The following is a 27,915-nucleotide window of genomic DNA, read 5'->3' on the forward strand; positions in this document are numbered from 1 at the left end:
GCAGGTTTACACTCTGAGGGGGTGCAGAGAGCCTCGGCTACCTCATTAGCCTGCGCCACACTGTGGGATTTTTCTATCTGGCTTTTCGTCTCTCTGCTTCTCAGGCCACTGGTTCCATGCGAGACAGGACGTCCCAGAAGCGCCGAAATAATAAGATAAACCTAACCTCGTATAAATGAAGGGAATCAAGTTAATTTCCGTGTTAAGTTGCCCTGGAAGCTGTGCTGATCGTCCCTCAGGCCGGCTGAGGCAACTTCCCACACCGTTGCAGAGACGAAAGTGGCTTGCACCACATTAACATTTGAAGCATTTAAGTAACAGTTATCCAAAGCGGCTTACAGCGATTTAGTAGTTAAGGATTGCTGTAACGTATGCCTCGCCGTATGTTTTTCCTAATGTGCCCTAACTACCGCAGATTGTTTTTGTTTTATCAAACATACTGCTGAACAGGGTGTTCAGATAATTAGTTTTTCGCATCCCCTAAAACGCCCGACTGCAACAGGAAACGCTTTGTTAGGCAACACTCGCAGAGCGGAGGAAAGAACGCTCACCATGCAGGCTGAGAGGTTGTGCGTCTGATCACATGCACATTCTATATGCAACTTTAGTTTGCACCTCTGTGTGTGTGTGTGTGTGTGTGCATGTGTGTGTAGCCATGCCAGACCAAGCGGTGTGCCGTAGCGAGGGTTTTCCCGTTTCCAACTCCAAGGCAGACAAACTTTCTGACCTTTTTTAATCCCTTCGTGTCATTCAAAGCCACGGTGATTTTATGTTAAAACATCATCACTAGTGTCCCACAATTTAATGACGTCACCACCCACGTCTGCCCAAAAGCGGAGAGGAGGAGAAAAACCCTGCTACGTGATTGTGGTGTGTGTGTGTGCGCGAGCAGGTCTCACCTCTTGGACAGAAGCTTGTTGAAAGAGAGGAATAAGAGGATTAGTTCTCGGTATGTCAATGTGAATCTGCAGAGAGAGAAAGAGAGAGAGAAAAAAAAAGACAAACACTGAAGCAACGGGCAGGTTAGCACAGATCTGGGCATCACAGACGGAGACGGAGGGACGGAGAGAGAGCAACAGTTAGTGGATTGGTGTCCTTGATTGGATGCAGACGGGGCTTCAGGTGATCTGAAATGGATAGCAGCGGTGGTCCTGAGTGCAAGTGTGCAGATGTGGAGACGCCTCTGGGATATTATGTGCGTGAGAGTACATTTTGTGTGTGTGTGCTGGACCACGTTTCACACCATTTCAGAGAATGTCTGCCCCGCAGACGGACGATGCGGCAGGCAGACAGATGCAGGACAGCGGCTGGAGCCAAGCCGGACGGAACGGTCCGGGAGCGGACGGGTCGGCCCGTTTCGTTAAGAGTGTGTGTGTGCGGCCGGTTGCCGACAGGACCGACGGACTGAGCCGTTCTCAGTCCTGTCCGCACTGTCCACCTTACCTCTGTCACCTTTGCCTGCAGCACCAAAGAATCAGGACTCATCCTGGGAATGTCTATTTGGATCTGACAGCGACATTGGAGAGAAGGGTGTTAGAGAGAGACACAAAGACACACACACACACAGACAGACACACACACAGCCTCAATATTCCACATTTAAACCTGTTTTGGGCTGTAAAATCTTCTGACATAAATGGGTATTCTGCCATTTTTCTAACCCTAACCCTGGGTTCTTATCTCCTGATCGTGGTCCTTCTTACTATATCTGTATATATTCTTACTGTATAGATCTGTGCAGTTTGCCACAAAGAGTTTTTAGGGGGCAAATGTCTGTGCTGACTTTTGGTTTGGACTTAAGGTGGTATAATACTTGCGCCAAATGAGCACATGCCTTACTTTATCTATGTATGTGTACTTGGAATGGCTATAATGCTTGTGCTGCTCATCCAACTGGGAATCAACAACCCTCTGTCCGACTTTCAGCAGCATTCTTCTGCCCATCGGGGCCCAATATGGTTCCAACAATCTTGTGTAAAAACTGTAGGCAGCAACTGCCACATAAACCAGGTGTGAAAGTAAAAGGGACAGGTTTTAGGTGCGTTGCCAGTGGAGCCAGCCTGTAACAACAACGAGGCTCTGCTGCTGCTGCGAGTGTTGGAGGAGAACTTTCTCAAATATCTTTGCCCCCTATTGAGGACAAAAGGACTGCTTGATGCCGTCTTAACAGTGCAACTCAATCAGTTGTTTCAAACACACAACTCCAACGCACATCCTCTGATAGCTTTAAAAAGCGAGATCCTTTTTCTTCTTCTTCTTTTTTTCAACACTTTCTCTTGGGATGGAACTAAAACAGCACCAGTACTTCAAAAAGCTCTCCGTGCAAGATGGGACTTCTACAATGGATACATCCATATGCATAAACACACATGCACACACAAGCTGCTTGGGCAAGTTACCAACAACATAAACAGATATATAAAAGAAACAGATGGACAGACACAAGAAGAAACACTAACTGTGGGGACAGATGGAGAGGACCATCTAATATGAGCACACACGCCGAGGACGTATAGACCTGTACATGTGATGCGTGCAAATAAACTCCTTAAACCTAATACAAACACAAAATACCCACAAACCCACCGCCATGTGCAAAGAGAATGCCAAACCGACATATGTGCAAACACACATAATCACACACAGATGAAGAAAAAAAAAGTTAAAATCTCTGCTCAGTCCGTTAACACAAACAGTGTTGGAACAGGCAGATTTTGGCAGAAAAAGCTGCATCAAGACGCGATCCAAACAGCCATCAAAACAAAGTATGCCAGCTTTCTGGCACGGGGCAGAGCAGATCAATGGGAAATTGGACGGAATATGAGGAATGTGTGTGTGTGGGTTGTTTTTTTTTGTGTGTGTGCAATCGACAGCACACTTTGATGTTTCTTATCGGCTCGAAATGAATGGGAAGTAGTCGAGTGTTAAAATGAAAGAGTGTGTGGGGTGGTGCGAAAGAGAGAGAGACACAGCGAGAGAAACAGAGACACAGAGAGAGAGAGAGAGAGAGAGAGAGAGAGAGAGAGAGAGAGAGAGAGAGAGAGAGACAGAGAGAGAGACAGAGAGAGAGAGACAGACAGACAGAGACACAGCGTGCGAGAGACAGAGAGAGAGAGTAAAAGTAGATATTATTTTCAAAGCCAAAGAAAAAGAGAAAAAGTGTTCATTTAAGCAGCTCTCTGAAGCTCGGGGCTGGCTGTCTCTACTCTGTGAACACAGCTCGACCACATTCCTGCCGTGTCAACACAGACAGAAACACGGGCAGACAAACAGACAACAGCTCTACGAGTACATGAGGGAGGAAGAGGAAAAGCGTGGGACCGGTTCCAGTAATCCTGTCTGCGGGGCCGAATCCTGTCAACACACAGACACACAAACACAAACACACACACACAGAGCCGCGTGTCCCGCCTGTACCGAGGGGAATACATTAGTGACGAGAAGCTGTTCTTGTAATTGAAAAGGGAACTTTTTTTGTGGTCTCTTTCATTCAGTCCTTCAGGTTCTGGGATCCAGAAAGGTGTTAAAAGTGAAATGTAAAAATGATTGATTAAAAAACACACAATGAGAAAACGGGACCCGGCAAACGTGCGAGTGCACGCGCACATGTACCTGTCTGTATGTGTCCTGATGGGGCTCGTCGTTGCGGGAGTCATAGTATTGCTGGATGAAGCCAAAATATTCTTGTCGCTTCCTCTGCAGGACGCTCTCTCTTCTTTCTGCGTTCGCTGGGAGGTAACCCTAGAGGAGGGGGAGAGAAGGACAACAGAAAAGTAAATAAACAATTTAAAAAGTAGCAAATGAATTTAAAAGATTCATTTATAAAGATTGATGTTCTTTTCTTCTTACACTTTAGTACAGATTAAAAGACACACTTGAGGATTCTGTTTCCATTGCATCTGGCTAGCTGTACGTCTCCTTGTTTCCAGTCTTTCTGCTAAGCTAGCCGTCTTCTGCTCACTATGTAACTGGCATTAAAGTGTGTGGTATTGATTCTCTCTTTTGACTCTCAGTAAGAAAGCACATTTTCCCTAAAATGGAGAATGATTCCTCTTGTCAAACATCCTACAATTAGATTCATTCAGAACTGCAAGAAGAAAATGTGAGAAGTGGACACAATGTGCACTGAAATGAAATTGTCTGTGAGAAATCATTTGCTGCCTTGTACCGACATGTTTTTGTATCTATTATTTATTATCTGTGTAATTTATTTTCACTAATTTGGCAATCTGTTGTTATTACCTCGTATTTTGCTTTGATTGTCAAAGCACGTTGTAAACTGTTTTTTTTTTTTTTGCTTTATAAATAAAATTATTAATATCATTAATCTGGTGATTTCAAATTGCCCTTAAGGTCAGCAATGTGCTTTCAATCCTGCGTATTAATCCTGAAACCATTGCACTTATTCTAGTAGATGCGCCTATAAACTTGAGCAAGTAACTGGTAATGGTCTCCGAGCTAATATACCTGTCTCTTTGTGACACGGACGCGCTCGCGTGTTCCACATGGGACTCATTAATTCAGCTCGGCGGATACTCAGTGAAACCGTCTTCTCCGTGTCTGAAACGGAATGTTCATTACATGTCGTGTCTCTCTCGTAATTATTTGTCTGCCAGCGTATACTATTTAATGAGCCTCTCGGTCTTAAAAACCTCGGCTTTAAGTCTGTCGGCCAAGCTCAATCACAAAACCCGACTCCTGGGATTACACGCTCTGTAAATGACACACTTCACTTTGCAGAGAAAACTTTCTGCTGCTTGACCAAGAGCTTTCTGGGCCTCTTCAGGGAGTTACCTCTCTGTGTGTGTGTGTGTGCGCGTCTGTGTGTCTGTGTCTGTATCTCTATGCTTCTGGGAATGTGTTTGTCAGGCGGTTCACGTTGGGCATGCATTTGGGAAAGTGTGCATCCTCCTTGTGCAGTCAGGCTTATGCAATGAGGAGAAAGTCAACTCCAAACTGAACAACAAATCTAAAGTCTATTAAAAGCGAGCGATGGGACCGGGGGGCTCTGAAATATTCACAGTTTTGAGTCTTCAAAACACAACTCAAACATGACTGTTGGCTCAAAAAAAAAAAAAAGACAAGAAAAGCTGGAATGTGTCGCGCCATTAGACCTACAAAAAGACCCTTTTTCTTACAGGTTTTATATTTATAGAAGTTATATGTAATGTTAAAAAACCTTTGTTATCGGCCACTCAGACATGTGTTTTTCTTTGTGTGTGTCGCTGAAATTAGAGCTGCAACGGTTGTTGATTAATCAATTAGTGAGTTGACAAAAAAATTAATTGCTAGTACTAATTAAATACTCTTCTAAACATCAATGTGAAGCCTAATGTAAAAACGTTGTACCACTTTTAGGCTAAAAGTAGTAGTTTTTTTCTTTTTCCATCTGCAATGTCTGAAATGTTTTGTCCGTGCTGAGCTGCAGAGCATAAAGTGCTTTATTGTTCAGCTACATTGCTGGAAAAGATCCAAGGCCAATTGCTCAAGAAGAAGCTAGCGGTGCGTTTGAGAGCTTCAAAAAGGTCAGGACCAAACCTCAGCGCTCAGATCTTCGAAAGAGTTCCTGATAAATGTTTAGGCGGACAGATGCTGCAGAGGACCAGCGCTCAGGCTCCTCGTCGCTCTGTCTGTCTGTCTCGAGACATTCGATTTAAACTGAGCATTTTATTTCTTTATTTTACTGAGAAAGAATTTCAGTCGCATCTGAGAGCAACTATTGTGTGGTGGACTGGCTTTATCGCCTTTTTACTAAACCCAGCAGCTGGACATCAGGCTTGACTTTACCGATAATGGCCAATAATAACCGTGTGTTTGTGTGTGTGTGTGTGTGTGTGTGTGTGTGTGTGTGTGTTGCATATATATGTCCGTGTGTGTGTGTCATCTATGTGAGCCTTTGCCTTCGGCTGTTTTTTGGAAGCTGGCCGCCACTTTTTGGTAACATGCAAGCGAGCATATCAGGAAACAAACACACAGTATACATTTTGGGCAACTGTTTAGAGGAAAAATATGTATTTTTTTTTATTATTTACAAATACAGATCCATTGAGAGGCCTGGACACTTGGCGCACACACACACTAACACACAAGTTGTGGAAAATATGCCTACTCCAAACAACAGGCATGTCTGACACGTGTCGCAACGTCCCCCGCCAGCCTCGTCTATCGCCTCTAACTTTAATGACGCCGTAATTCAAAGTGTTTGTCATTCTCTTTTTTGGGGGGGGGTTAGGCACAAACCCAGACAGACATGAATGTGAATCTTTTCACAACCGGCAGTACCGAGCCGCCGGCAGGCAGACATACAGACAGATTCCTCACTCATCCACTAGCTCTCGTCCCATCCGCCAGACGGTCGCAGAACTCGGGCTAAGCGATGGACTGAGATTGTTTTTTCGCGGCTCAGCTGCCTGTGGCACAAAAAAAAAAAAAAATGTCCACGCGTCGCATGTTGAAACTGCTTCATATGCAAATGCAAACAAGCTGAAGCGGGCCGGCTACAACAACAGCGGCGTGCAGTGTGCACTGTGCTGAATGAGCGAGAGGAGAGCATGTGCGTGTTGAAGGTTAATGGACAGCTTCACGGAGGTCAATCACACTGCAGCTGCATCACACACACACACACACACACACACAAACACACACACACACACACACACAGAGACACACACGTGGGGATTTGGAGGCTATAAAGAGGACACAAGCTGTGTCACACACTATGCTGTGAGTTTATTTTTTTATGACTGCTCTTTATCACTAATAACTGGGTATTGGAAAACTGAAACACTCCAATGTGCCACCGTGTCAATATTGGTCTGTGGTTTATCGGATTGCCCCGGCTTGTAAACTGTCCAATATAATTGTAATTTTTGGACATAATTGTATGTGTTTGAAGAAGAACCGGTTTGAAAGGGAGAGGATGCGGTCTGCACAAGCCTTCCTTTTAGAAAATAGAGAATTCCAGAGTATATCTCGCAGAAAAGTGCATTAAGTGCCGAAGATCCAAGTGCAATTACGCCTGAACCTGAGTGACTAATTTCCAGTTCATATGTGGTCCAATGGTTAAAAAGGCTGAGTGGAGATTCCTTTTTTTTTAAAAACAGAGATATGGAAGGCAGCAAGCAGAAGGCAGAGACGGCTTCGCATGACCGGCCAGTGACAGCACAAGTGCTTCCTCCTGCCGCTGTTAATCAGCCTACAAAAACCTCATCGCACCATTCTTCCTTGCATCAATCTACTCCTCCATCCCTCTAATGGGTCCTCCACTTCAGTAAGCTCTCGTGAAAAAAAAAAAAAAAAAAGAGAAAGTAAACATATGCTTGGGGAATCCATTTGGGGAATTTAGATTAAATCGTTTTGGTCTTTTTTTGTGGTTTTTTTAGTCCTTGCGCAATCTAAAGTGATTTCTACTTAGCGGGCACATAATTCTGGAAGCAGACTGGAAAACAAACCGTCCCATTACGGGCACAGCGAAAGTTGAACAGAGAGAACTTTGCTCTCGTCGCCGTGTCTCTGCGTGTCCATTTCTATACTTACAACTGGTACACCGAGTTCCACGACACGATTTGAATTTGGAAACGTCCACATGGGAATCCACTCTGTACCGAGCCTTACTGCAAGTGGCACGGATGAAAGGAAGCGCGAGTTTGCAACTGCATGACTTCTTCTTCCCTCAAATTAAAAAGGCACCATTAAAAAGAGAGAAAAACAGGGTTATTACCCTGCACCACCTCAGGTCACAACATACATTTCATACAACAGGACATGGCGGCTCCTTTTGGGAGAGCAGAAGTCAGGCTGCTGTTGTGAAGGACCCTTCTGCCGCCTAGTGGCTCGGCTTTTTGTGTTCAACAGTTTGTTCCCAACTGACCTATGACATGAGTTATTGTTAAGACGTATTCAAATGAATGATTTAAACTTGACCGCATGGCCTTAGTGTGGAGTTCCTCACAAAAGAAAGGATGGTTGTATCACACTCGATACCAGAGGAGCTTGAAGATGTCAAACACACTGCCCTCTCTGACCGGCCTGCGTGTCACACTGGGATGTCAATCAGTGCTGGGGGGAAAGGAAGAAATGAACAAAATGGCATCATGGATTTTAAGAGTCATGAAACTCTTATGTGAAACAGAACTAAATATATACAAATGTGTTAATCTATTTAAAAAAAAAGTGCCTTTCCCCTGCACACATTGAAACTAATGACAAAAACCCTGAATCTGTTTTCAACATGCTGATGTCTGAGTCGTGGATATTGCGCTGCAACTGTCATCCATGACAGTCCAAGTGTCCAAACGCAAGAAGAACAACACGTTCTACCCCAGATGATTGTGCAAACCATCGAGGGAAGTTCCTCACAAGTCAGCCTCCCATGGAACACAAATAAATTAAAAATAAAGTAAATAAATCAGTGCTCTTTTCTCTCAGGCGATACAATTATGTGTGCTGATGTGAGACAACAGTTGAGCATAAATACCTAAATCTGTCCCTGCTCCTCGAGACATCTCATACGAGCCTTTAGCTTTGCTAATAATTCTGCAGCCAGTTGTTTTTTCTCCTCTCTCCCGCTTCACATTTAACAGCCACACTCTATTAACAAATATACATATTGCCACGGGCTGACATTCTCTCAAAAAGCAGGGAGGGGGGGAGCCATTTAATTTTCTTCATTCTCCTTCGGGCTCGGACACAAAGGGCTCTTCAAAATAATGAAATAAAAACGGTATTATTTCAGAAAATCATCAACGAAAGTTCAACCGGGTGCGTTTCTAAAGCAACCTGGGGAGCCTCTTGATCAAATACGGAAAAAAGGAAGGTAGGTGGCGCCATCCAGGGAGGCAAATGACCCCTCTTGTTGGAGAATTTACTCAATTTCCTTAGTTTTTTATTCCACACAAGCCAAGAACAGTTATGCAGGTTTTCTGTGACGCCGTGGTGGATGCAACAGAGTGGGGAAACCTGTTTCTCGTCTCTGTCAGGTAAAGAAAAGTGTGGCTGAAGCAAGCCTGCTGGAGGAGAGGGGATAACATGTTTGGTGCACGCTGGTGAGCAGGAGAAGGGCACAAGGGACACCACTGGAGTGAAGTATTATTAGGTGCCACTGCCAAGTTTGTGGAATACAAGCATAGGCTGAGAGTGTGAGTGTGTGCGTGTCGGAGAATAGATTTTTCGAGCCTGATCCCTCCTATCTATTTCTCCACTGGATTGCGCCACAGCCGGGACAGAGAAGGCAGTCAAGTGTTATGACACTTCAGAAGATATGATTGCTTTTGACACTGTGCCCACTTTTCGCTCTAATCCAAACCTTGGATTGAACCCGGGGACGATTCTGGCCGGCGCGAAGCACTGGAAACCCTTCGAAAGCCTCGCGAGCCTGAGAAACCCTCGGGTGTGGATCTCGAGCCCCGCTGTATATTTATCAAAGTCATCTGGACAGTGAAGATACCAGCTGTATTCCATTACACTGCATTTAAAACGTGTTGAAATCGTGTTCGATCCGTCTGTGTCCGTGGAAAGGGAGGAACAAAAGCCAAAATATCTCGGCCTGTGGTGACTATGTTGGACCTCAAAGCACCAGCTTGGTCCTGGAACAAAACAGCTTGTGGATCAAATACTTAAAAGTGAGGAACTGAGGAAACGAACAAGCTCTTGACGAGCTGCGAGGCTTTGTGGTGTCACAGCTTCGAGAAGACACAACAGATGAGTAGACTACGGCAGTCGAAGCCTTAAAACCCCCCCGCAAAGCGTTCACGCTGAGCACATTTGATTTCTCAGAGTTCTCTCGGCCCGTTTGCATCACGCTCGTCACGTACCGTTCTTTGAACTCCTTTCTTTTTTTCCTAGCATCGCCTGCCGTCACCGCTCCAACGCCGTGCCGCCGTGTTCAGTAACATGGAGCGGACTGCTGCGTTCGGACTTCACCCGGTCGAACGTTGGCACGTTCGCTCTCAATCTAACGAGATCCAGCACACGGAGACTTCCCGCCTGAAGGTAGCAAGCCTACGACGAGCACTGAACTAAAGATTTCCTCAACTTTGATGGATTTCATTGCGACTACGGTCAAATGGGTTTTAACCGGCTGAAGAACTTGTAGACCTGATCTTGGATCTCGGAGAGAGTGAATGGACATCAACTGGCTCTCCTCAGTGCTGCGTCATCCCTCAGTGACATTAAAAAGCACCTCATGGTGAAGTTTCCAGATGATATGGTTACAGTGAGCCCGCTGAAGGAGGAGGAAGTGCCCCGTGCTCCTGTCACAAATGATATATTGAGTTGAACATGCGTAGTGGTTTTAGACGTCATCACTCACTCCCCGTCTGCGCGACAATTAACGGTCGGGATGTGGAAATCGCTGCGATTGCTTGGGCGTCGTAATCAATAATGAGCTGAGCTTTGAACGCAACACCGATATGTTGTGTGGAAAAGCCAGCGGCGCCTTCTTTGTCTGAGGAAGCTGGCAAGGTTTGTGGTTGACAGGTCCCCTTTGTTTTATGGATCTGTTATTGAGTCGATTTTTAGTTGCTCCTGCATCTGTTGGGTTGCTTCTCTCAATCTAAAACCCCAAAATGTCTTGAAATAGGGCGATGACGGTCTGGAGCGTTATCCCAGGTGCCCAATAGAAACGTCCGTATCACAAACCATTGTCAAAGAAAGCAGAATCCAACCCAGGTTTGCTAAATATTCCTTTTTAATTGCCTCGTGTCTGTTTTTTAAAACTGTGTTATCACCGTTTCCATTGCAGCACAACCAATTGCCGCTCTGGTGATGAATAAAGTTCAACTTGACTCGACTGTGAGGTGCGACTACGACTGAGTTGTAGAGCAGGATCGTCCTTCAATCAAGAGAATCGCCGGTTCGATCCCCGGCTGTGCTAGTCCATTTCAATGTGTCCTTGGGCGAGACACTTACATTGCTCCCACAAGCTGTGCCTGCGGTGTGTGAATGATCAGTTAGACGAGTCTGATGGTCTGGTGGTACCTTACGTGGTAGCCATGGGTGTGAACGAGTGAATGACGACATGTAGTGCGTTAAAACGCTTTGACTGGTTGGGAGACTAGAAAAGCACAGTCCATTTACCATAGACTTGAATATTTTATATACAGGATGAATATTTTATACTTTTTGGGGGGGGGGGGGGGGGGGGCTGAAGTATGACTTTGAAGAAATTGTTGGACATTTTTGGCAAACTCATTTGCTTTCTTGCCGAGGGTTAGATGAGAAGATCGATACCACTCTCGCGTTTTTGTAGGATAAAAGTGGAGCGAGAGCCAGGGGGCCATTAGCTTTTATAATCAAAGCTTAGCGTAGAGATTGTAAACGTGGGGAAACGGCTCGCCTTACTCTCCCCAAAGTTTCCAATTCTGACATCTACTTCCCAAAATGTGGAAGCACCCTTTTTTCCCCAGCACCACTGGGCCGGACCGTCCTCAGGGCTCGGGGAAGGACGCAAAGTAGCCTAAATGTACGTTGTTAAAATTGTTAACAAGAGCACAAAGTCCCGACAGATCTAGCCTCTTGATTTTGCGATCAAAGTGCAACAGATTGATCCATCTGATTTTAGAATATACAAAATTAGAGCTGTGCAAAGTCCCCCCTTCCATGGTCTCACAAAATCCTGCAGGAAACACTACAAATTACAATCACATGGAACACACACGAGGGCCAAACATTAATGGGGTGTACATGAGTTAATCACCCACTCATACACACACACACACTTAAACACATACATACAAAGTGAGCTAAAGTGCCCCTCCCCCGTCCCGACACTGCAGCGAACACTTTGCAACTTCATCTGCGGTTATAAGCCCTCACTTCAGTAGAGTAACAAACAAAGCAGCCGTTAATGCTTAAAGCATCCAGTTGGTAACCTCCCACCAACAAAAAAACTCACAAACGGGCACGCTCAAACACACACACCTTTTAATGACATCTTTTCTGCGGCACATTAGCTATTGTGCGGTAATTAATGGGAGAGTCATGGCGTTCAAAAAGCCAGTCTTCTCTCTGCAGACTAGGAGCCGAACGGCACAACAATGACTTAATGAGTAAACACACCGCGTGTCTCATGAATAAATTATTTGCGCCTCGCAATTAATTTTCCCTATTGAAGTTTGGAAAAAAAAGCAGGACTGGTACCAGTCTTCATAAATCAAAAAAGAGGAGGGAGGAGGGAGAGAGAACGCAACAGCAACTTGGTGTGTGCCTAAGATCCTCTATAATGATTTTTTTTTCTTCCTCATTTGTTTCGATAATAATCTGTGTGTGCGTGCGTGTGCATGAGCATTTGATGAATCAGGGCATTTACTTGCGGCTTTATGAATGAGTTACATTGGTTCTTGCGTTACTAAAGCATGCCTGTATGCAAGTGTTTCATGTTTTATGCCGGCGCTGAATGTACATTGTATGCACACACGCGGCATGCGTGCGAGTGCGTTAAACTTACTGAGAGGAGCTTCCACGCTATCGGTCGGACTTGCCGTGGGATTCCAGACCAGCTGAGTTTCCGTAGCTCCTCTGTGAAACAAGAACAGAAACACCATGAGAGTTTGTTTTAGAGTCATCACGGAAACTGTTTGTACAAAGCCTTTGATTTCCTCCTGCAGCGCGATCGACAAATGGCAAGCCGATAATATGCGCTAAAAGGTTACGATATCGCCAATATTATCCATCAATATTAGCTCAGAGATAAGTCCATGTGGCATAGAAATGCTAAAGATATGCTTGAGCTATTTTAAGTCAATCATTAAGCCACATAAAGTCCTTTTGTTCTGTACATATTGGCACATCATATAGATGATGAAGAACGGTCTTGCTGCAGACCGTAAAACTATTTGATCTTTTAACTGACTGACATTAAACTAACAAGCTTTCCTTGCGTAAAATGCGTATTTTTGATTCCTCTCTCTTTGCTGTGTGGAGAATTTTAAATATTAATCTGATCCATCGATATTGGTGTCAGCCTTCAAAAATCCACCATAAGCCGAGCTCCATTCCCTCGTATTGAATCTTTCTGACCGCGGATAAAGAATGACGCCATGAACAGCCGAAGAAATATCAAGATGGAAGTTGTTTTTGAAAAAGAAAAACTAGAGACATATGATACTAGAACAACATGAAAGAGTAGACGCAAAATCATTCTTTGATACCATTCAATCCACCAACTAGCAAACCAACCCTGTCGCTCTTCTACTTCACTGAAATCGTCTCATGGGCTAGAAGTGGATTATTAACGAGATTCTCCCCCGGCCGGATCTCCCAGCCGGCCGGCTATAATGTAAAATAAATCTGCAGGTGAGAAAATTGAACTTTTAAATTGGCAAAGAGTAGTTCCCGTTGGGTCCATGAAGACCCAGAAAATATGGCTTAATGTCAGCTGCTACACAAACCATCCACCCCTGTCTCTCTGTTACACACACAGACACACACAGACAGCCACACACACAGACAGGATGGGTGAAGGGGTCAACAGTGATCAGACAGGAGATGTTGCTTTGTCTTGTGGCATTTAATAAAGAGCTGCGTCTTCCATTTCAACCTCCTCCTGGTGAATCATATCACACATCACGTAATAACCAGACTAGAATAAGAAAGGTGTAGGATTTCGCTTCCTCGCTCCAAACTGAGTTCATGAAAGCTATTGTTTGGAGCAGTGCCTCCGTCGCGGTTTTGCTCAGGGCTCACTGGGCATCCAGTTCATTATATACCAATAAGACAGATATTCTGACCCCCCCCCACGCTGTGCCTTCTTTTTAGAGCCATTTCCCTCACAACACGCGCTACCTCTCCACCACCTACTGCAGGGACAGCGGAGCACTTTCTCCAACAGACTCATGCAGCGCCGCTGTCACGAGGACGGAGCACTCTCCTGCTCACTGCAATAAGACTGTATAATAAATCACCCCTGGCCAGAAGCTCCATCAATTGAATCATCAACATCAACAACCCGACCACCACTTTCACTGTGTATACTATATTTAGTGACACACTTCATATACTTTGATTTTATTTTTATTTTTTATTGGACGCTCTTACATGTCTTATAAATCTGATTGCTGCTGCCACAACCAAATGTCCCCTTGAGGATGAATAAAGTATATTCAGCTAAATAACTAATCCTGGAGGGAGGTGAAATCAATGAGTGACCTTGTCGACCAGGACCGGTCGGATGTTCAAGATATACGGTATCTGTCTGCATGCGTTCTTCAATGGTATTCCTTAACAACTTGGAGGTTCCTGGATGAGAACATTAACTCATCCATTATTCACAGATGGGTCTCCCTATTCCCTGGCCCTGCAGGTCTACAGCACCTCCACCCCTCCTCCCTCCATTAGCATTCAACAAGACGAGTTGCCACGGCCAAGCTGGGGCAAACATAAAAACACAAAGGAAATCTCTTCACTTGTAACTGTGCTGCCACGGTTTTACCTGCAATCCAAGAGAGCACGAGGAGGCGAGGGGGGATGTATTTCTGTCCAAATGAAATGGCACTGCTTTAATATACTTTAAGTTAAAATGTATGTATGTATGTATGTATGTATGTATGTATGTATATATATATATATATATATATATATATATATATATATATATATATATATATATATATATATATATATATATATATATATATATATATATATATATATATATAAACAACTGTACCTAATGTGTAAGCCAAATTCTCCCTCGAATCTCATTCAAGGCACAGGCTGGAAATTGATAAGCCCTTCGCACAGAGTGAACGGTATTGATTAGAGCTGCCAAATGACTCTGCCTTGCCGGTTCTTCAAGGGAAATGCAATGTAGAGCCAGAGACAGATAGCAGAATAGGAAATAACAATCAGCTAAACAGCAATGGGCTAAGTCCATTGGCTAAATTGAGTGAAACGCATTAGAGCTTGTTCAGCTGATGGGAGAAGCTATTTATTCACTATAGTTCCTGTGCATCTTCCACTTAAGATTTCTCCCTTACCTTGTCCCCAGTGACTTTAATTATATAGAAATTCAATACGGTGATGCAGTGCAAAGCACAGCTCTGTTGGATTTGGAGCCCCGCAGTATGGAGAGGTTTCAAATACCCCAAGGTTACCTGTGCAGCAGCGAGTCGCGTTTGAAAAACACGGATGAAGAAGAAAGAAATCACTCTCAGATAGGACACAGGCCATAAAAGTTGCAAAGTTGCTGCAGGTTTTCTCCAGATAATCTCTGTGTCTCTTTGCCCCTTTTCCTTCCCTCACCGCAGGACTAGAGCAGGCAACATGTGAAAGTGTGTGTCTGTGTGTCTGTGTGTGTGTGTGTGTGTGTGTGTGTGTGTGTGTGTGTGTGTGTGTGTGTGTGTGTGTGTATTGCTACCAGGCAATGGTGAGTGCAGACATCATTTCATTCACAGACATAGTCCAGACACAGGAAATGCTGTCGTCTATTAAAAGCCTTTGCCTCTCCCAGAATCTGTAGCTTTCAGGCATAGATAGGACTGTGCCTGTAAATTCAATTTGCCAGTTTCCTGAGATTGGCACTATGAGACGCTTAAACGGTGAAGGCCATCAATTCTACACATCAAAGTATGCTTATGGGCCTCGGGGAGAATCACTGCATATGTGAAAAGGTTGCGTAAAGCGCCTTCGCGGCTCCAGAGGGAGCCGTGTGAAATCTGATCAACGGCCTCAAGTGATGTCACTCGAGGAGACGGGTGTCGAGGAAGGATCCTTCAAAAGCGCTGGATTTTTAAAAAAGGAGCCACGTCATCCAACTCGGTGCATTGAGGGACTGTTTTTGTGTCTATGATCCTTTTGGATTCAAATGAGGAACGAGGCCTTCGTTCTGAGGATTTTTAAAGATGTGTCTGTGTGCGTGCGTAAGTGTGTGTGTAGCCTCTGCGCTGCTAAAAAACCCACAATCTTATGCGCACAATGCATTTGGAAACGGGTAAACTCTACGTTAGTAAACTACTGGGGTTTTTTCACCTCAGCAGTCCACTAAAACCCGACTGCCAAGTCCGATTGCTAATTCTTCGCTCGCTATTTATTATTAGAACATCAGAGTAGCAACATCATTAGAAAGCTCAATTCAGCACAGACTTGTGCAGCAAGCACATTTGCTACATTTGTAGTTTTTGACAAGGAAGAAGAATGTACAGACTTGACAAATTGGATCTGTTGCATCGATTTTGCAACAATTGCCATCACACAACGTTACAAGGAGCTCAACGTGAAATTGATTGGGAGAGCTCTTTTAACTAATCATTTCCGCTGGTTTTTCCGTTTTCAAAACGGGGAAAACTCTTCATCAAGCGAGCCCTAATGCAACTGGCACGGTGTAATGCGATATTGATGTCAGCGTGGGCAAAATTGAATTGCCACTGTGGTCTCTATCTCTGCGGAGACATCGTTTTCTGTCCCAGCGCGATTTCGTTAGAGCGCACCCTCTCTGTGCGGGCTGAGGATGGAGCAACTCAAGAGCCGTGGCAACAGCCGCACGTCAAAGAACCTGTGCATACACTTAACAAATTCACATCAACTTTCACAGCTCAAAACTTCTTGATTATTACCCCCACCCCTCCCTACCCTCTCATGTCCAATCTCTTTGCCCAGTACCTGAATGAATGCAATGACGTCGACCTTGTCGAGCTGGAGGCCGCAGTGAAGTTAAGCAGAAGACGCTAACAACAAAGTACAAGACTTTCAGGGTGAAGGGGTTCTCTTAGGTGCACCTCTATACTCATTACTCTCTTAACAGCTCGTCAACGGTGTCGCTCCTCTTGCCCCGCACCTTTTGAACCTTCATTTGCACTGTCGGACAAAGAAATGAGTCCATGAATCTTGTGGGGCCCGGCTTAATTAAACTATGTTATATTCCCCCCACATGTCATTAATCTCCCCGTGGGGGGAGCGGGGGTGGTCTTACAGAGGGGAAGGGTGGGAGAGCCAGTCGGCTGATAGTCGTTACATCCCGATTGCCGCAGTGATCCCCAGGAAGCCCCGTCCCCTTTCGGCGAACACTTTGTAATGCAGGAGCGGCTTGCGGAGGAACAAATGTGTGCTCGGAACAGGCCGGTTTTTGTGTGTGGGTTGAAGAAAAGGGCAAGGGGCAAATATTTACTCGGCACCCTGTGGCCGGAGGAACAAGATGATGTGCCCGTCGGACCCATGCATCACACACGGAAAAGTGCAAACACAGCTCCCTACTCCGGAAAATCGCTGTCTTCCAAACACTCTCCAGCTGAGAGATGGACCACTGCAGACTCCCAATCACAGTTCTCCTATGTGAGCCCAGGTGCCCTATAGACCCGGGTAGTACTGATGCACTGTGCTGGTACAGTACATAAAAGGAGAACAGGGAAAGTCTACGAGCAAAGATGTTTTTCAGCACGCTTGCCCAGTTTCACACATTTGAATTAGTCCTGGAGCCAAAATGCCGCTTTTGAAAGCAGACCCGCCGTAGACAATATGTAATCCATAATCCCTCTTTGAAAGGATGATTCTTTATTCTAATGCAAATACGCTCTCACAGGAAATGTGTCCATACCAACCCATCTCAAATCCTCCCAAAGTGGGCAGTGACGGAGAGGCCAGCGTGAGCACAGTTGACGTACGGGCTAAATTGCAGATGTCGTTTCATTAGTGTGAGGCTGGCTCATCTCGCGGAGAGCGTATCTGACTCTCTGGGGCATCTCCTGTGCATTATGAATGAGAGAGCCGAGCCCCAGCTCCACCGGAATAAATTAAAGGCATTTCGTGACATTTTGAAAATGAATCTGTTGTTTTTGCTCAGCGGACACTTGTCACAATGTGGGAAGAAAAAAAAAAAATTACAAAAAAAAACGTTTCTGTAACTGTCCCGCGGGCGACGAGGGACGAGCTGTCCCCGTCAGTTTCGGTGAGCCAAGTTAATAATGCAAACAAGCCAGCGAGCTGACACGTCTGTCAGTCCGCCTGAAACATAGTAATATGTACAACTTTAAAGAAATCAAGAAAAAAACAACACTAATTGAAGCTGTGAAGACATTTTTTAACCGGTCTATACAGGAACAAGGCAAAGGCAATTCATTTAAGCAATTTACAGTCAATTCACCCCGCAGGCTGTCATTTCAAAAGATACAACATACAAGTGCAAGCGGGGGCCCCTTGTGGGACCAAGACAACATCACATTATTATACACATGCTTTGGAATTAGTGATATCAGTACTGTAGGTGTTTATCAAGCTGGCAGGCACAATCCTCGGGGGGATTGGTTCTGGAGGAGACGGGCCCCGCCCTGGAGGAAGCTATTTTCCTTACAGGCATGAAAAACACCTGTAACGTCAGCAATGTGCAACTCAAGGGCGACCGCCGCTCGCGTTTCCTCCGTGTGTGTTGTATTCCATTATGCATGAACTTACAGGGGTGCACTTTGTCTTGGCTGGAGTTAAGCTGGGGACCACGGGGGGTGATTAGGACGCCGTGTACCTTCTGTTGAACACCCCACAACAGCTGCTCTGACGCGGGACCCTCGGAGGTAATGAATGCTCAATGACTCTTGAAATGTTCAGAAGGGCAACATTGAACTAAATACCACGTTTTGTATTTTATATTTCACTTATGTTAGTCAACCCGCGATAACCAAAAGTAGATCGGAAACAGCATCTAAGCGAGGGGAAGGTCACGATGGAGTTTCCCGGTTGTCACTCCCGTGTCCTTGCTGACTGCAGCGCGAGTAAAGCAGGCCAGGTTGGGGGGCCACTTGTATGTGGGTCACAGGACCATTTCTTTACCATCGTGGCTACATGGAAAACAGGGAGGGGCCTTCGGTTCCAGAAGAGAAATCACCTCGATTGGAAACACACTGAAAGTTGTTATAATGTAACAGACATGTTTGTAACAACAACAGGACAGAGAGGAGGAAAAGAGATGCAATTTAAGAAAGCAGATTCAAGAAATGAGAGCTGGTTAGTGGCCTCACAGAGCAAACGCTTCAAATTGTTTCAAGGTTTAGAAACAAGGATTGGCCAAATCAGCGAGGCTACAGATTACGATTTTTTCACCTCCGTCCCGAAACAGCCGGAAGTTTGTGTAAAAAAAGAAAACTCTAAATGCTTACATTGTTATTGTCATCTATTCATATGATTAACAAATTAAAGATGAAACTGTGGAGCTCTGTTAACTGGCCAAGTGAGGGCTCTCACTAAAAAATAAGCAACCGAGCAATATGAGGCGTTTGTGTTAAGAGAAAGAAAAATCACATGCAGGTATATGAGTGTGTGTATATATAAGTGTGATTTTAAGTGCGTGCGTGCGTGTGTGTGCGTACGCGATGTGTGCTCCCGCCATGTCTGCCTGTCCGTCCGTCCGTCAGTCAGTCAGTCCACCTGCCAGTGTGCATGCTTGTGAACGAAGGCCGGTGAGAAGAACAGAAGGCAGCGAGAAGCGCTGTCAGTCAGTGCTGGCTGAGCAGGGAGCTGACGGGAGCAGGAGGGAAGACGGTTGGCGGGCCGGAGCCATGCACTATTCAGGCATCATTCAGACGGAGCGCGACCACTGGGGCAAAACACCGCAAGGTTCTCGGCAACACGCGTGCACGTGAACACACACACACACACACACACACACACACGTGCCAAAACTGGGGTTTGTACTCCCTCAGCTACCTCAGCAAATCCCAAAATCGACACTGTTCCAGGTGCACTGCTTTTAAAAGCAGCCTTCAGAGAAGTCACTGACCAGCACGTCTCTCCGATTACATTGTGTGTCACCTGTGTGATGGCCACGAAAGCCCAGGGATGACACTGCAACTGGGGAAAGCCGTCGGTAAATGCCCCCGTTTGCAGGCGTGTCATCCGATGCCATTTTGCCAGTGAGGTCAGAAAAACAATACAATCAGGACGGACACCTTTATCATGCAGTTCATTAAAAAGTTAAGCTCCCCTCCTATAAACCTTGAATGCTGTGTGAGAGAGAGAGAGAGTCCTGAACGGTCTAACTCATCTAGAGGACAAAGTGATGGCGCCAGGGAGCAGACGGCTCATAAACTAATGGGACTCTTGTAAAAAGATACTCCCCTCTGGATTAGACCTGCTCAGGAGGCCTGATGGATGGCCCAGATGGTCGGGAGAGGACACCGAGCTAGATGAGTGTACAGGTGTGTGTGTGTGTGTGTGTGTGTGTGTGTGTGTGTGTGTCTTTTTCTTTTGTGTGCTATAACACATAGGCAATTTCCTGAGGCATGCCTGGCCATTAACCAATTTAGATAACACAAATATCTGACATGGTCACATTTTTTTATGTTTTTTTTTTTTTTTTAAATTTTATACAAAGCTTTATGAGGAGAAGATGGAGACATTTTGAATCGTCGTTATTTCACTTGTTACATGTAGTGGTTATAGTGCAAGGAATTCATTTAATTCATACACTAAATGAAACTGGTGCAGTTTTCAAAGGATAAAAGAGTTACCACAGTGCAATTTGGTAGTTGTGGAATTCAGTTTTTTTAAAAGAAGACACACACAAAAATTTTTTCCAATTACTACTCATGTTATCCTCTACACATAAATAGCCCAATCAATTAGTGTGGAAACATTCGAGAACAAACTCATCCTTTAAGTACCGTTTGTTTGGCTAATGCGTTCAAACCACAAACGACACACACTTGTCGCTGTGTGAAGTGTTTGATGCGCTACAAATCGACAGAGCTCACCCTTCAGATCGTTTTGTGATTTTGAATCAAGGATGGGCAAAATCAGCCATCAGTCAATTCAGCGAAGCTACAGACCATATATTCACCCCTGTCCCGAACCACATATGACGAACACACTTCGCTGTGGGAAGTGGATGACGCGCTACAAATCGACATTGAGCTAGTTTCAACTTCGATGCTGTGAGTCGTTGACCGGTCACATGTTTCCGTTTCACCCTGTTCTGTTCCATCGAGAGAGAAAACATGCAGTTAGCCAATGTCCAGTGCTATATAACCGCATTACTACGTCAACGAGCTGGCAACGCTTGGCCGTTTTATTGCTTTAGTCATCACATAGAAGCATCATTCTTTTCCTGAATCCCTAAATATAGATAACGCATCGCAGGATTCCTCTGAAACCGCTGGCAGTGTACACGATATCACTTCCCCTGCATGCTAAGCAGCACGTCCCGGTGGCCTGCAGAGAACAGGTGTGGTCTGTGAGGACTGAACTGTGTTCAGTCAAGCTTCTCTTAAAAAGAGAAAAGGATGAAAAATTCACATGGAAGACCAGCGTGTAACAACGGAATAAACTAAGCCAGACAAGCTGCGAGGCTGCCGACACGGGAGACAGCTGGAGGTTGTGCCAACCTTATTAAGTCAGGTGTTTTGCCCGGGGACATGCGAGGAATCAGCCCACACACGCATGAACATCCATACCCAGATGCATGCACACACACAGAAGGGGTACAGTTTTAAAGCAGCAAGAACAGGAAATAACAGAATGCAGTCACAGCCAGCCTTTCTCACAGCGTCCCCTTTCAAGGAGAGGACAAACATCCGATAAGGCATTAGCCATTTTCTGTGCTATTGATCTCTCAAATAAAAGAGAAAGCTTCTGAGAATTTTCATGGAAACCTTTTCTCTGTAAAGTTGCCTCATTGCGCAGAGATTTACCGATGTCGACAGCCCAATGCTTCATTATCTCCACTTTCCACGCCTGTGAAACACACACACACACACACACACACACACACACACACACACACACACACACCTCTGAAATTATCACACATGGGCAGCGGCTTTCAAACGAGGCATTAGGACTGAGTTAAATTGAATTACATCACCACTTCCCACTTTGATGGCGGCTTTTAACTTTGCGAGCGGCGCTGATGGTAAGCCTGTCATACGGTGGCTGTGCTGTGTAACAGGATTGTGGCGCTACGGCGTGCGGAGAGAGGCAGGCCTCCTCACCGTAGTCGTAAAAGGGCGACGCACACTCGGGAAAAAGCGCACTGTAGTGGTGGAGGTGTAACAAAGAGCTGCAGCACCCCCAACAGAGGGGAGAGACACACCGACGCACAGCGAGGCGATGGGAGGGAGTGTGCATATTCCTGTGGGCAGTTATTTGCTGCATTTTCTCTCTGTGTCTGTGTGTTCTTTCATGATATTTATGGCATTGACGGCGCAGGGATCAACACTGCAAATCGCCCCTCGACGCATGTTTGTGAACATGAGTGGGAATACGTGTTTGTGTGTGTATGTGTGTGTGTGTGTGTGTCTCTCTCAGTGTGTGTGGTACAAAGACCACACCGAGAGAGTGAGCACGAAAGTCGCCTTTTTTTCTTGGAGAATAAGAGGAAAAAAGAGAGACAAACAAGGAAAGCGACTAATGAAAAAAGGTTGAGAAAGATAGAGTATGGATAAATTGCCGGGATGGAGAAGAAGGGGAAAGGACTATTGCCATAGCAACAGCAGTATTTCTGCCAGCCAGCAATAACGGCTTGATGTCAGATGCCAGCTCTTGGTTTTATAATCAATTAAAAAAAAAAAGAGAACAAAAGATATGCAGGAAGTCTGTTAAACCTGGCTTTGTGACGTATAACCCATCATAAGTAGTTTACACAGAGTGCGCGCACACACACACACACACACACACATACACACACAACTCTTAAACGCAGAAACAAATAACACCTTTTGTTTAGAAGCTGGAAACTAAACAGCTTAATACAGAAATATATGAGATTATCTCGTGTTGCTTTGGTGAAGTTGTTTCCCTCGTTGTTGGCATGCAGTGAAAATGTCATGAGGTGTTACTGATCACCAATTAACAGCTAACAGAACTAGGAGATCTAAATAAGGTGTGAAAAGTCCCTTTATGCCTATTGCTAGACCAAGAAATTACATGAAATCTCAAATATTCTTTTTGCTCTTGGCATTTCAGCTTGTTCGTCAAAAGAGTGGTCCTGGATTGGGTCGATTTACGCTGGAAAGTCAAGTAATTGGCTATTTATTCACACACGTTTCTCCAACTGGCAGTTGGCAACTAGCAGCCGACTGCAAATAATGTGTAAACACAGTGTAAGTGTTGCATTAACGAGAAGTGAAAATGGTGAGGGGACTTTTTTCTTTTCGCTACTTTTTTTTCTTCTTCCCCCTCCGGTTCCCAGCTAAAATAGCTCCCTCCTCGCCGAGCGTTCAGCCAGCGGGTGCTGTGATCAGGTTCACTCAACAGACAGGCTCGCCTCAGGGCATCAGGAATAATTAGCGGAAATCAACCTGACATCAATCACCCTCCCCTCACAAGCGCATAGGTCGTCACCTTCTGCATGACCTTACATGCTAAACAGGCCGCTATCACAACCTGTCGCAAGGCTCAGTGGAGAGGGAGAGAGAAACCGACAAGGATGTTAAAGGCGAGAGTACAAAAGGAGGATGAAACGACGCGTTGGGCAGATCCCGCGAAAAATACCAAATAAAAAGTGTGCATTTTGTTGCCTTTTCTCACCATCCATCCCCCTCAAATGAATCCAGTTTAATGTGACGAACAGTTCTACAGGGAAAGTGTCATGTCACACAAGCATGAAGAGTGTAACTTTGCTACCATGACAAGACTAACAAGCCTGCAAAACAAAGGGGAAGTGGCTAGAATGAAAAGTAATGCACTCGGTCCACCGTTTCGGAAAGAAATCACACAGTCACACTGAGACAAAACACACAACCACCTGTGCACTCCAGAGACTGTCGGTCCTGACACATGGGAGGTGCTTGGCCCAAAAAAAATAATAAAACATGACTGCCTCCACAATTAATTACACCGTTCAAGTGAGGAACCTGACCGATGGATCATCCCGGCCGCCTCTTCCTTTGAGCTCAAGGACAATCGGTCGAGTTTCTCTTTTACATAAGGGGGCGTCGTCCCCGCTGACGGCGTCCACTGTGTGCGTGAGGGAATTTGTATGTTGAGTGTATGTGTGTCACGGACAGCGTGCAGCGACAATGACCTCTGCTTTGAGGACAAGGAGTTTAATCCGTCTCGTCACCTTCCTCTTCACAGAAAACTGCTAAAGCGTGCACATGACGAAATGTGGAAGCGGGTACATCAGTGATTCTCAGACATAACCAGAACTAAAAACAGCAACTTTGTACACCGAGGTCTAAAACTGACAATGATATCAGTCATTTTTGTCGCAGAAATATGTGACGGTACAGTAGGCTTCCTTCAGATGGTGGCGGTTCTTTCTTTTTTTTCGTCTTCTTTTTGTATTCTTATCTATATCCCATTCTTTTCTGCTGCAATGACCCAATTTCCCCACGGGGGATCATTAAAGTTTCATCTTATCTTATCTTATCTGCCCCTATCGCCATCACGCCCCCACCCTCTGCCCAATCCTTCACTTAATTATGTCCCATGAATGAAGTTCATCTTTCATGCTGCCAGCAGCCAGCAGCGTGGCTTACCCGTTCTGGGCTATCTAATCATGGTGCAGAGTCTAAACTAAATTTAGACAGCCGGCTTGTGATGCCTGGCAGGCCCTAATCGGGGCTGACACCTGGAGACACTCTGCTGATGTACAGGGTACACTCTGCGCGAGCGGCCCGCAACCAATGTTGACTAACGCTGACGACTTGTGAACCAGTTTGTTTGCAGAAACTTTTCAAGGGGATCACTCGTAGAGGTGAAGCACTGTGCTGACTAAGGCCATTCAAACTTAATGAAATCCAGCATTTACATTTAGGATCTTAGCCAATGCTCTGTGTGTGTGTGTGTGTGTGTGTGTGTGTGTGTGTGTGTGTGTGTGTGTGTGTGTGTGTGTGTGTGTGTGTGTCAGACTAATCTACATGTAGCAGCTAAAGCAGTGGCACAATGTGCTACAAATTTGCACACTTTTATTCAAATTATAAACCAATCAGCCGTGGCTGTTGACAGAATATGATTTGTGGACGCAGGTTAACGTACTGGAAGAGATGATCGACCGGTGGCAGTGCAAACATGATTATCATTCATCATTAATGTTATAACAATGCACATAACTTGAGGGAACTTTGCATATAGCCAATAAATCTGCCAATATTAGCTAATTATTGACGATAGAGCGATGATGGGGCCCAAAATAAATCAGACACACCTCTGAATAGCTTAGCATGGCAGCAGTTTTGAGGCCGAGACTGATGATATGATATAGATATAGATATATATAGTCCAAAATCCAGTGTCAGTCACAGCCTTCCAGTCACGGGATTATGCTTTCTGAAACACTGTACGGATTTGGATGCGAGACAGATGAGGAAGTGTTGTGTATGCATTTACAGCGAGCAGCGGAAACAGAGCAGATTAGAAAAACTGAGAGGATTCTCACAAAAAAAATATGCTAAAGTACACTTATACAAGCGGATCTGAACAAAAGCCTTGTTTCTTATAATAACCTGTCTCAAGTCAATGCACGGTAGCTTCTACAGTTGTGGTAAATTAGGATCGCAGCCACTATTTGAGAATGGTGGCAACGGTATTTAAACTGTGTCATTTCTGCACTGAAATATCTCCGACACGCTCTTTTTTTGTATTTAGCACATTTAGGGTATTTAGACAGGCACATAACCCGCTCTCTTGCTGAGCACTGCACTTCTGGAATTCTCTCCAGTGGTCTCGCTTCATGCTCCCCTTCTGTCAGGCACAGTCAACACACACACACACACACACACACACACACACACACACACACACACACACACACACACACACACACACACACACACACACAAAATGTCGCGTAAACACACACAAACACACTGAAAAACTACACCTTTTACATTCTTTACTCAAACAGGCTTCTCACATTTGATTTAATGATGTTACATCATGATATTTAGTTGTTAAATATCAATTAACTTCATATACTACATCTCATGTCAACATTTTTTGATTTTTAGTTTAATAACATTATCATTACTATGACAAGTTTACTGACTAACTCAATATAAACCGATGTTTGACATCAAACTACTTTTGGTCTCTATCTATATAAATATTATTTGTTTTTCCCTGTGTAAAGGGTTGGTTGACCTCTGCTCCTCCAGTGTTGGATATAACTTCAGATGCTGTGAACTTGTATATTTGTTAAGACTTTAAAAGTCATTGCGTCGCCACCTTCATTCCCTTCAACCGAAACTTTAAAAACGATGTAAAAACTCTTGAGATTCATGGCAACAACGACAAGCAAATCTTTTTTCACACATTCTTTTGCAAATTATGAATTGGTCATTGGAGAAACAAGTTCCATTTTGCAAACTCGTCCGATTGCCTCTTTGATGCCGTTTGACGCTGGCGAGATCGATGCAACAAGTTGGTGTGTGGCAGTTGCCAAAAGTTAAGTTTCAGGGGACACAAAGTCAACGGTAAAGAGGAAGCTCTGCAAGGATTTCATGGCCACTGGGGTGGCAGTGGGAGCGCACACAGTCTCTGGGGTTGGATAAACAATAAAGGCTTGTCGTTTGGTTAGAACAAAGGCCTGTCATTTGCTTTTGTTGTTGGTGGTACTTTTTTCCCCCCTTGTAATCTGCATGTCCAGATGGCCGGATGACTTTCCCCCTCACAGCATCGTTAAAAGCGCGGCACAGCTGGCAGACTGAGTGAGCAAACTGAGAGTTAGGAGCAAGAGAGTGCAAGGAAAGAGCGTCGAGAACAAGAAAAAAAAAGAGGAAAAAAAAAGGCAGGACAAGACAAAAGCTGAGAAACGCAAAAGCGAGACAGGACAACACTTAAGACAAGTGGATTGTGCAAGAGCGCACAGTTGCAACGCACACTGACAGATAAGCGGAGATCTCGGGACGAGCGACTCTTACCCAGATCTGTGTTGGGGCCAGCCAACAACTGTTTGAACTTGTCCAGACGGGATGCTTCCCTCTCAGTCATGGCCGGGGTGCCAGATGTGTTCTGGTCAGCCATGCGAGCCACTAGCGGGATGACGGGCGGCCGGTGGGGCAGAGACCGTTGTCTGTGGAGGGCGGCGTACTCGCCCGCTGCATCTGGTGGGAGGACGAACAGGTTGAGACGGGGCGGAGGGTCACATAAACACGCACTCCACAAATTGTGGGCTTTCAGGTGATGGGGCACATGGTCTTGAGGCCATGTTGGGGGCCAGTAGTATACTTCAGACTCAAACGAATGCATTCTGTCCTCAGACATTTATTAGTCCATCTCTTTGACCAAATCACACACACACATCCAGGCTATTCTATGCAATCTTCTTTTGACACTTATATAACTAGTGTAATATTTATGTTTTTTTAACTTCCTTTCATTGAGCCTCCCCTGAAGCTGTTTGGAGCCCCCACTGGGGAGGCCGGTCTACCGCTTTGAAAACCTCTACGCTAGATGAAATGTAAAGGTGTCATCAAAGTTATTAAAATTCATCCTGAAGAGATGAATGAGTGTACTAAATTTCATGGCAACCCATCAAATAATTATTGAGACATTTCAACCCGGACCGGTGGATCGACCGGTTGAGCAAACGAACACAGCCGTCCCGAGACGTTCCATCGCCTGAACATTTTAATTAGTAAACTTCACTCGTGGGCACTCGCTACCAAAGGCCCGACATTATTGAGTCCAGCTTCTTCTGAACGGAGCGGTCCCTCGGCTCTGTTTGGAGGTCAGTTTTTGTATTGCCGTGTAAAAACGTTGATTAGCCTCTTCCTGTGGGGGAAAAAATGTTCACAACCTGCATTGGGCTTCCATTTCAGCGGCAGTAAGGTGACACTCTGGCGACTTGCAGTGATTAGAAGCAGCACAGCTACTGATGTGCGCAGCAACTCTCAATGTCAGCATGCTGACGAGTAAGCTAGTTAGCAAAGTTAAGTTGAAGAACTGCATTGTCATGTTAAAAGTGCAAATTCTAGTAGGAATTTGGTAAAAAAACCTAATTACATCATGCAACACTATCCTAAATTTGGAAAAAAGTGTCACTTCTGTATTGAG

The 27,915-nt window shown here is 45.0% G+C and overlaps 1 protein-coding gene across 2 annotated transcripts in view; it reads right to left on the reverse strand.

Moving 5' to 3' along the window:
• tbc1d22a (TBC1 domain family, member 22a) overlaps positions 1–27,915 on the reverse strand; it is a 105,853-nt gene that overhangs the window by 71,895 nt on the left and 6,043 nt on the right. The window contains exons 5-8 of one of the 2 annotated variants that reach the window (XM_068587087.1): positions 26,781–26,963; positions 12,446–12,516; positions 3,613–3,741; positions 900–965 (exon numbers count right to left, since the gene is read on the reverse strand). In XM_068587087.1, the coding sequence (XP_068443188.1) occupies positions 900–965; positions 3,613–3,741; positions 12,446–12,516; positions 26,781–26,963 (449 nt within the window). Of the gene's footprint in view, positions 1–899; positions 966–1,443; positions 1,507–3,612; positions 3,742–12,445; positions 12,517–26,780; positions 26,964–27,915 lie in introns of both variants that reach the window. The other variant, XM_068587088.1, reaches the window with a different exon arrangement.

This window comes from Clinocottus analis, unplaced genomic scaffold (assembly GCF_023055335.1).
Source record: "Clinocottus analis isolate CAN_PGR_092001 unplaced genomic scaffold, fCliAna1.0.p SCAF_20, whole genome shotgun sequence".
NCBI classification, from domain to species: Eukaryota; Metazoa; Chordata; class Actinopteri; order Perciformes; family Cottidae; genus Clinocottus; species Clinocottus analis.